General features: G+C 41.2%; 1 protein-coding gene across 1 annotated transcript; it reads right to left on the bottom strand.

Moving 5' to 3' along the window:
- Positions 1 to 1,865: 1,865 nt before the first annotated feature.
- LOC117709461 (arylacetamide deacetylase-like 4 family member 1) lies at positions 1,866 to 10,602 on the bottom strand. The gene is made up of 4 exons (XM_034503859.1): positions 10,438 to 10,602; positions 8,103 to 8,325; positions 5,608 to 5,671; positions 1,866 to 2,640 (listed from the first exon to the last, which is right to left on the bottom strand). The coding sequence occupies exons 1-4, from the start codon at positions 10,600 to 10,602 to the stop codon at positions 1,866 to 1,868; spliced, it is 1,227 nt and encodes a 408-aa protein (XP_034359750.1).
- Positions 10,603 to 10,837: the final 235 nt, after the last annotated feature.

The following is a 10,837-nucleotide window of genomic DNA, read 5'->3' as shown; positions in this document are numbered from 1 at the left end:
GTCTTTCCTACATTAGGTTGACCTGTGGGGATGTCTGTGGGAGATTATGTTTGTTGATCTCCCACAGACATTCCCACAGGTCAACCTAATGTAGGCAACATCTCACTGAGACTTTCTTTATATGTGATTCTAGATTGTGTCAAGTTGGTAACTAAAGCTATCATAGTTTACCCCTTGACAAAGTGACACACAAATACTTTTAACCTCCAGCTTCTACTCATTGTTCTCAATGTTTTCCCCCCACAATATAAGATATGGTCCAAGTTTAAAGATCCAAATTATCTTTAAAATTCTAAAGTCTCTTAACTGTGAACTTCTAAAAAATTAAAAACATTTATATTTTACATCAAATATTCTTACATCATACAATATCATACAATATTTTTACTCCAAAATGGAAGAGCAAGATATAGCAATGAAGTAATCATACCAAAGCAAAACCAAAATCCAGCTGAAATAATACAAAATCTTGCAGCTCCCATGTCCAGTATTTAGGATTTATAATGCAACCTTGATTACAAAGGGCTTTAGTAGCTTCACTTCTCCAGAACTGTCACCTGTACCACATTCAGCTTCTCCCTTAGAGTTTCCACTCCACAACTAAAGCTATCCTTGGTGGACATCTCATAGTCCTGGCCAGTATCATGTGGTCACTATTGTAATTGAGGCTTCATATTTGCAGCTTAATTCAATGGCCTCACAGAACTTCTCTGCAGGGACTCTGATGCTGACATACTGTACTAAGCCTTATCCACTTTCCATGACCCTCTCCAATCTTGCATCTTTTATGCCTTCAAATACAGTACCATATAGATGACATTTAGGACAGCTTAAGATGTATCCCAGTTCCCTTGACTCACAGTATCATGTATTAAATTCTGTGTGTAAACCCCAAGGAAACACTTTCCTGGACATTTGCTTCCAAAGACATCCTTTGAATGAATTAGGATCCCTACAAGATGGTACCTTCAATGTGTGAGGTCTTTCTTACAGGTTGTGCTTTCTATTGTCTCAGTGCAGTACTTTTCATATTCTAGCTGGTCTCAGATACTCGTAAGAGAGCCTTGACTTGAGAGTATGCCTCCTGACAGATGAGAGTCTTCTCTCCCCAATTAAAAATTTGAGTCCAGGCAAGGCTTGTCACTCCTCAGAGTTCACTCTTTCCTTTCATTCTTCCTCTTTTCCCCATTCCCTGACTCTTTTTTCCTACAAATGCTTATGGAATTTTCTTATGATCCATCTTAAGGGTATATGGGTCTACAGAGTTCTTCTGCAAAGATTTTTGGGACAGAAAAAAAATATGTGAATCAGATGGTAACCAGTGATTTTGACTTCATCCACCAGAAGTGTGTCTCCTGCAATGCTTTATCATCACTGATATAGATTCATCCATCAGTGATCATGTGAGAGGTTGGTGGCATCAAATTGGCACAGCACTATAGAATAATGCCTCTAAGAAATCTCATTCTCTAAGGATAGTGGTAGAGTTCTGCTAGATGCATCATTGAACACTGCCATTGAAGGAAGAAAACAGACATAGTGAGAACCCATGCACTCAGCAGGTCCTCAGCTCTGTCTTATGTCTCACCCTTATGACCTTATGACATGATGTATTCAGAAAAGCCTTTCGCTGATGTCAGAGGTCATCCTTGACTTATTCTTCTTATGTGGTTACTATCACGTACATTTTTCTTTCTTTTCCTTTATTGGTTTTGTTTTTGTTTTTTTTTTATTTTATTTTCCATTCTGCTTGTTTTCAGTCTACTTGTTTACTTGTTTTTTAAGAGTTGTTCATTTGTAGTGCTAAAGCATTTAATTGTGCATGTTGAGCAATTTATTTAACTACTGGCTGCACGCTTGAGATCTCATATGCCCTTTATGAAACTGATTGTAGAACTCATAGCCTTTTGTGAACAAGAAAAAGAGAAAGCTTTCATATCAAATAAAAATATGCATCCATGAAACCCATCTTCCAAATGGCACCAGGTCACAGGAACCCCCTGGTCTTCCAATCGTTTCTTGTAAAGTAAAGTGTCATCACGGAGACCATCATACTCACTGCTCACTAGGAAGGCTTCAGGAAGCTGAGCAATAGCCTTGTCATCTGCCAGGAGAGGTGAAGTTTGTAAACTGAAAATATGGTTAGTTTCCAAATAGGCAGCCTCATTAAAAGGTCCAGGAAACTCAGGTTGTGGGCCGTGGCTCTTGAATCTTTGGGGGATGTTGTCAGAGCTGACCCATTTCTCATACTTTTTCCAGTTTTCTGGGGGTATAAAAGTACCTTTCAACATGGCATCTATCCAGGACAGGTCAATGGCCAGATACTTACATGCACAAGTCATCAAAAATTTCCTAGACATAAATGGAGCATTTGAATACTGCTGGTAAGATGGTAACTGAAAATTGACCCCCTGGATGATTGGATTAATCAGGACTTGAGCCCGAATCTGAGGAAGATCTTTTCTGCCCAATAATTCCTGGGCAATAATGGCTGCAGCCCCAGCTCCAATGCTTTCTCCACTAACCACCACCCGTGCAGGGTCTACCCCATAGGTTTTAAGTTCTCTCAAGAAGTGGATGGTGGCATTCAGGCAATCCTTGTAAGCAGTAGGGTGACGATAGTCAGGAAGTTTGCGGTACCTAAAGAGGAAACCACCAACAACAAGAAAACATAGCATACTAGCGCAGACAAGGTGTTTAGTAATGGTTATTCAAATAGTGATCTCTATCCCCAGAGAAGGAAGAGCCTGGTTAAGCCCTAAGAATGACCCAAACAAATCAAGAGGATATCCTGGTTAGCTTTAACTGTCAACCTAATAGAGCCTGTAGTTACCTGAGAGGAGAGCCTTAAATGGAGAATTTTCTAATTCAGGTAATTCTGTGGGCATGTCTGTGTATGGAGTGGTTACCTTGATTATTAATTGGCACAGGAGGGTGAATGCCTCAATGGGCAGCACCATACCTTAGGTATGTGGCCCTGAGCTATGAAGTGTGAGCTTACAAGCCAGCAAGCAAGGAGCATCCTCCATGGTTCCTGTCATACTTGGCTGTGAATTGAGTTCCTTAGTTAGAGATAATGCTTTGTGAATTCGTAAGCAGGTCTGCTTTCAAGTTCCTTAATATTCCTTAATAATGAACTGTGACTCAGAGTTATAAACTAAAACAAATCTTTCCTCTACTGTTTTTGGTCCAGGGATTTTATCACATAACAGAAAAAAAAAAGCATAGGTGACGAGTTACTCCCATTGTTTTTATTGTTTTGTACCTGACTTAGAAGATCCTACCCAGAGTCAGAGTGGCAGACATTCTCCATTCAAATCCATATGGAAAAATAATAATAATAATAATAATAATAATAATAATAATAATAATAATAATAATACCCTACACAGGATTAGACAAGTTGAAAGCCAATTGTGCTAAAATTTGGAAAACAAGAAATGACAGGGACAAGGCAATAACTTGTCTTATTGCCTGTCAGTCAAGATGGGGAGGCAAAGATTAAAGTCAAGATGAAGTTGGTTCAGCTGAACGTAACAGGGAAGAAGTGAGACGATAAAAGGGCAGTGCAGGGCAGCAGGAGAAAAAAGAGGACTGAGCGAAGGTCTCCTTGTATTTCAACCTCTCTTAGGCATTCATCCCAGGCACTATTTTCTGCAGTTCTTTGGCATCTCACAGTCCTTTCTTTGGCTAGACAAAATCAGCCACTGCCTCACAATACTCAACCTTACAGTCCAGATCTCTGTAATTCCCCACAAAATACCACTATGGGTAGTCAGGAAGCTTGTTGCATACATCTAAATTGCAAAGAGGAAGCATAGCACAAATGGTGTACAGAGGCCAGTGGAGGTATGTCTATTTCTGTGCTTTGCATGTGAGAGATCTTTAGAGTCTGCAATGCCTTCTGAGATTTGGGTTTCAAAAATGAAAGTTCAGACACCATAGCAGCCAGGTAAGGAGAGGTCCCTGGAGATTCTAAAGATGACGCCTTTCTCCTGCTATCAGAGAGAACCATACATGCTTATTGTGTTGGCTAATTATGATTAGCAACTTGACCACATCTGAACGCAACAAAAATCTAACCAATGAGTGTGAGGGGATTTCTTGATTGGACCAGTTGAGGTTGGAATATCCACCTTAAATGCCACATGTTCTTGTGGCAGGCATCCCACATAAAAGGATACAGAGCAGGGAACTTTTGCATTTTGCCTGCTTTCTCTCAGTCTTGCTGGCAAGCTTATCCATTCTGTTCCTGAGGCATTCCTTATGTGGTATTAGAACCTATATTGTAATTCCAACATATACTCAAAGACCAAGAGCTCTCTAGCAATCCTTTGAGACTTGTGCATCAGAGTGTGACTATTGAGATATCCAGTCTTGTAGACAGAACAACTATTGAATTCTCGATCTCCATTAGGACACAGCTGGATCATCTAGCCTGCAATGCACTGCAAGGCTCTCTAATAAATCTCACTTTTCAATATATATTATATAAGTTCTGTTTCTCTAGAGAATCCTGACTAAATACATTTAGTAGCTTTCTCTAGTCACAATATATGCACTATCTACTTAGGCTGAGGTGTGAGGGAACCACTGTGGAGGAAATATAACAGGGAAGTTTTGACTTTCTCATTACTTTCTTTTAAAACTTTACTATGCTCCATTTCCTCATAATCTCTTAGAACAAGAGACAGAATTTTAGTAAGCAGCCCCTTCTGCCCCCATTCACTCAGAACCCCTTTTGTTTCCAGAAGACTAGAGTTGGCTCTTAAGTCAATCTCCACCTTCCTCCTGCGTGTCTAGCATTTGAGTCTGTGAGTTTTAACAGCACACTCTCACTCAAACAATAACCTTGACCTTGATCTGAGCCATCTTTCACTTCTCCATCATCTTTGCCATGCCAATGCCAGCCAGCTGAGAGGAAGAGTACTCCATGTGGTGGTTTGAATGAGGACTGTCTCTTATAGGCTCAGATATTTGAATATCTGATTTCTAGTTGGTAGCACTGTTTAGCAAGGTTGTGGAGCCTTTGGGAGGTGGAGCCTTGCTGGAAGAAGGAGGTCACTGTGAGTGGGATTTGGGTGCTTATGCCTTGTACTATTTTCTATTCACTCTCTGCTTTGTGCTTATGGTTGAGAATGTGTACTCTCTGCTTGATACTTCTACTGCTATCTAGTCAAGATGGACTCTCATTCTTCTGGAATCATGAACAGAAGTAAATTCTATTTTCCTTAAGTTTTCTTTGGTTGTGGTGTTTTATAACACCAACAGAAAAGTAACTAGGGCACTCTGATCCCTAGATCCATCACTTAGTTTCTTCTCACATCAATTTATTAGGTCTCTGGGTATTCACAGAATATATTCTACTGATTTTAATTATTTTAAACTATGATAAAGAAGGTATTCGATTTGGTGTCAGTTGTTGGAAAGTTTTATTTCTTTTTTCTCCTGCCTAGATTCCTTTATCTCATGATGGGCCTTTCTGTTTCACTTAATGAGTGGGCATGGAGTGGTACAGAGCATAGTAGGGCCTTCTAATCTTCTATTCACTCCACCACAGCTCAACCAGGAACCTGACAAAGCTAATGTCTATTATAAGCTACTTACCCCACTGCCAGTAGCACCGAATCTGTTTCCCGGGCCAGGTAACTGCATGTGTTGTGGTAAGAATCTGTAAGGCAAGAGCGGTTCTAATGCATCTCATGAAGAGGATCTAGAACTTCTACCACAATCCTAGGACAGAAACACCCACTATGAGTAAGAAAGTGACATCTTCCCTGTGTTCTTATTCTTGCCACCTCTGAAGTGACTCTGGCCAGATCTTCTCAGTAAAGCCAGTCATCAACTCTCAATGTCAGGGCTCAAGGGGACTTTTGGCTCATCTTTTGTGTTATTGTACTTTATAGTAAGGAAACTGAGGACTAGGAACTTGGGGGATCTGAAATATCCAAAGCCAAGACTGTGGAGTTTGGAATGACTTTTTAGAAATACTAATAATTTTATATATTTCATATTAAATAAAAATACACAAAATCAGGATGTGTCATTTCAGTTAGGGGGATGGTACATCTGAAGTTCCAGAAGGTGGAACCTCTATAATGACCAGGTTGCATATTCAGATACAGTGCCAGGCAGAAAACATGAGAAATGCATCTTCAGCTTAACTGTGTCCAGCTCTGGCTGTTGTCATACAGAAGCACTGGGTAGTCTGTGGACATGTTCACAGGATGCTCAAACCCACTGAACCAATGATTCTGAAGTAGGAACTCAGGTAACAGGATTTTGTAAATGTTACCAAATAATGTAGTAATATCAACAAATTGCTAGGTGGAAACAAGAACCTTCAATGATATGGTAAGAAGTGAAAAACAGGTGCTGAGGCCAATGCACTGAGAAGTATCCACTGAGGCAGGATGCTAGCTCCTCTACTCAAGGTTCTTAACAATCATGCTGCAGCCTTGCTGTATATTAGCACCATTCATGCTTTCTTAAATACAGATGTCTGGGACTCTCTTAAACAAGGAATGAATTGGATTATAGAAGGCAACTTGGGAATGGGTATGACACTAATGGACAGCCAACATGGAGTTCCTCTTAAACACAACTTTGGCTCTTCCACCTGTTCTGCTTCCATCCACTGTGTCCCACTCACATCCTTCCTCACCTTAAGAGCCTCAAGTTGCTCCAGCTTCATGGCTTTATACCTGCCACTTACCCTACTTGGAGTGAATAGAAAAGGGTTGTGATCGGTGATGTATCTCTATGGATACTGAACCTAAAAGGCACCCAGAATTAAGCAACTCACATAAGTAGCATTTCTATGGGTGTTTTATGCCACTTAAGAGCTTGGCAATCTAGGCTTCCAAAGGTTTCTGAGATAGAAAAATGCTCCTGGACAAGGACCCATACCCGGGTTCTGATCATAGTTAATTTGTGAGCATCATAGCAACACCTTCAGATGTAAAATAGCCATGAATATTTCTACCACCAGGTGGCAGCAAGGAAATGCTTATGCTGTTTCTATTTAAGGCCACCCATCTGTCCTTGTCTACACCTATGCTTCCTGCTCATTCAACTATTTATTCCCTTGTAAATTTATCCTTTAACTCAACCACCAACAGATAATTATATCCATGTGTTTATACAGTCTGTCAAAAAATACAAACAATAAGGCAAAGAACTGGGGATCCAGCAACATATCACACAGGTCTTCTTTTCCTCTTAACATTCCCATTCTTACTAAAGGCACAAAGACAGCAAACAAAAAACCCCACAAGGATTAGTGAACCAAAGCAAGCTCAGAAAGTGACAAATGCCATAAATATATACAAGAAAGATGTCATGAGTAAAGTCAGAGTGTAGGAATTTAACCTCAGAATGGCAGAAAAATTCTGGAGGTAGATGTTGGGGGAGGGCATGCTAGAGAGGCCATTTGTGAAAAGGTCCAAGATCAAGTGGGTATTCACCTATAAAGGCATGTTTTGAGAATAAAGTAGCATGCATAGAAGACCAACAGTGATGAGCTCAGCATGTCTACTGTGCAGAATAACAGTCTGTGCTGCAGTGTAGTAAGGGCAGAACTGGATAAAAGTGATTGTATGGTGAATAATATCAAAGGGCCAAAGAAGAGGCTAGACTGCCTGTTCTGAAGTCTGCTTTAAGACCCTTGCTGTTCAGAAAGAGGAACAGACTATAAATTAAGAAATTGAGAAGAGGGTTTCCGTCACAATGTCCAGCTGAAGGGGCTGGGTGGTTACAGATTGACTGCACTAAGGTAGTCCAGCATAGCTGAGAGATATGAGTTTGGGATCTTGGATGAGCCAGAGGCTTTGAGAACGAATGGGAAGAATCACACCAAGCATTTGACTGTTTGTGACACTGTTTCCCCTCCTGGACTAAAACTTATTGTAGAAAACATTTCCATAAATATGTCAACCTTATTGATTGACACAACCTGCAGCCTCAATTTGGGACCCCCCCAGAAGAATTTCTGACTGCTGCTTTCTTTGGCTCCCTGCTCATAATTCCCACCAGGAATGTAGATGTAGTTAGGTCAGTCATGAGAACACCCTCCTTTCCTGTGCTTCAGAAATGCTTCTTACCCAGGCTACCAAAAACACAACCTCCTCCATGGTAGTAGATGATGCCTCTCCGGGGTCCAGAGGAGGTTGACTTGGGCTGAAACAGCCTCACAGGGATTGTACCAAAATGCATGTTCTTCACCAACACACCAAAGTTATTCTTTTTACAGGATACCAAGAGGTCCTGTATAAAGCGGAAAAAGTGGGGCATGGAGCAAATTTTCATCTTCTCCAGTACATTCCCCTGGGGAGATAAAGAACAAAAGACCAGTTAGCTACCTTCCAAATCCACTTTATGACTGTTGCCCAATATTCAGTGTGTCTCAACTCACGGCTTACCCAAAGCTCTTAATTTGGTGGAATTGTTTCCTGTAAGCAAGTGAGTGCCTGGTTGTGATTGCTTTACCAATTCCTTAAAAACACATCATGAGGCCTGGTGGTTGTGGTACACACTTTTAATCTAAGCACTTGGGAGGCTGAGGCAGGCAGATCTTTGTGAGTTTGAGACCAGTCTGGCCTACATAGCGAGTTTCAGTACAGTTGGAGCTACCCAGTAAGACCCTGTCTTAAAGAAATAAGAACAAACCCAAACACAATCATACAAGCAAAAATGGGAGAAAAGCCACTGTTTCTAATCCCATGCTCACATAATGACACACCACACCCTCTGTCACACACAGTCCAAAGCAAAGGTGAGTGCTGGCCCATAGCCTACTACAGACTTGAGGTTTCTCTGTACAGTCTTCTCAGCTATGTACCCCATGCCTAGTTCAACATCTACCCTAAACTATGTGCCTTATTCTAGGTGACTCAGCGACTTTTACCTCATCATTCCCTTAGCCACAAAGCAGAACTAATTTCCATGCACTTTAGAGCTTTCTGGGTGCCATAAAGTTGGTGGGTTATGAAAATTACCAAACAATGAAGTTTACCCATGGTGATCCTCTTTTCCATGATACCTTAAGTATCAAACATATACTTGTTAGAAACTATATGGTGTGCTTTAAGTGTGAGTGACAGGGATACAATCTACTGGTAAGCTTGAAGTCAAGGGCACTTTAGATTTTTGAGGCATCAAAGGGTGGCACTACAGCCTAGTAGCCTCAAATATTTTACAACAGGTCAGCCTTGGACTATAAGAACAGTATCATCTGAAGTGAAGACTGGACTGGTGAGCTCAGCTTTTTACTCTTAACAGGCTGATAGACACCAGGACATGCTATAATAGTGGACTCCATCTAGAAGATTGGATGTATGTAGAGTTGATTGTCATGTGGCTTCTCATCTTATAGGAGAAAGCACCAATGACCTGAGAACATCTTTAGAAGTTCACACAGTCTACAAACGCACCCCCTGATGCCATTGTCTTTCCTTCTCCTCTTCTCTTCTTCTATTACACTGAACTCCTTGATGATCCTCCAAAATCCAGGCCCTTGGATCTCTGAAGCAACAAGAAATATATGTGCCTGTTCCCTCATCTTCTTTTAGTTACTGGCTCAGGTGTCTCTTCTCAGCAAGACAGGTGTCTTGTGCCTCTCCCTAGCAGGAATTATGGTCTCCTACTGCCTTTTCTTTCTCATAGTCAGGGATGTTCATGAGTGTGCATTACTTGTTACTACAGGGAAGCTAAGAGTGATGTTTTCTTATGCATTCACATCCCTGTTCTTAGAGCCTTGTTGACACATGACCAGATGATGTATTCAATGCCCAGTGTGGTAAAGTGAATAGTCCCAGTGGACATACAGAGAGATTGAGGGTGTCATAGGGGATAAACACAGCACAGCACTGGCTCCATGCACGAGTCTTTTTATGTTTGCTAGGAAATACAGAAGGAGAAGTTTTCTCTCATCTTATCCAGAATGCACTGTGGGTGGAAAGCTCGAAGAGACTTTTCCCAGAGTGGGCTGACAAGGACTGGGTCTGTCTCCTCATGCTTATGTCCAGGCCCTCCCCCAACTTTGTAACTATACTTTCCAAGAACCTTAGCACTGCACAGAGGTCCAACCTATGCTGACTCAATAAAGGAGCAATACAGAAACTAAACACTGAGGTAGTTCACCTAGGCTTCCAAAAGGAAACAATCACACACCCAAAGAGGATCTTCAAAAAAACTAAGAAAATCAACTGTATACAACTTTTTTTCTGCTGAGGGTAGTCAATGACAGTGACACTCTATAGGAGGTTCACAGTATTTAAGAAGTCCTTATCACAATGTCTGTCATCATCATTGACTGGTATCTGTGATCAGTGATCTATGATCTTAAATTATATGGATCTTTGCCAACTTTTTCCCAAGGCTGGGAGTCTCTCTACCCCTGACATGACCGAGTCATAAAATAAAAACCAAAACACTTACCAATGTTATTGTCAGCTGGAAGAAGTAGTGGAGAACATGAAATCTCACTCGTTGGGGGATGGGAGGAGGAACATGTACAGTGAAGATCTCTTTTATGAGAACCCATACACTGACCCCCAGAACCAAGAAGCTTGCAGTGGTGAAGAGTATTATCACCAAGATCATGGTGGTCGTGTTCTTTCAGATTAAGCTGAAGAAAACCTATCTGTTGGAAAGAACTTATAGAACTCTCTCCTCCACAGATCCAGGTGCTTTATAACACACAGAGTGACATCAGATCCTGCCCCTTCCCACTGCAGGCAACTGTGACATTCTGGGAACATCTCTTTGTGATGCTTAATGGATTGCACCAGATCCCCACCTGGAGAAGATCCCTAGCACCTTGTCCCCAGGGCATGTT

This window comes from Arvicanthis niloticus, chromosome 5 (assembly GCF_011762505.2).
Source record: "Arvicanthis niloticus isolate mArvNil1 chromosome 5, mArvNil1.pat.X, whole genome shotgun sequence".
Classification (NCBI taxonomy): Eukaryota; Metazoa; Chordata; class Mammalia; order Rodentia; family Muridae; genus Arvicanthis; species Arvicanthis niloticus.
The sequence above is the reverse complement of the archived record's forward strand: the minus strand, read 5'-3'. Positions and strand labels throughout refer to the sequence as shown.

Coding starts and splice junctions, on each gene's coding strand:
- LOC117709461 (XM_034503859.1), bottom strand. CDS start 10,602: ATGATCTTGGTGATAATACTCTTCACCACTGCAAGCTTCTTGGTTCTG. Junction 8,326..10,437: donor TCCAGCTGACAATAACATTG/GTAAGTGTTTTG, acceptor TTATCTCCCCAG/GGGAATGTACTGGAGAAGAT. Junction 2,641..5,607: donor TCGGTGCTACTGGCAGTGGG/GTAAGTAGCTTA, acceptor TTTCCTCTTTAG/GTACCGCAAACTTCCTGACT.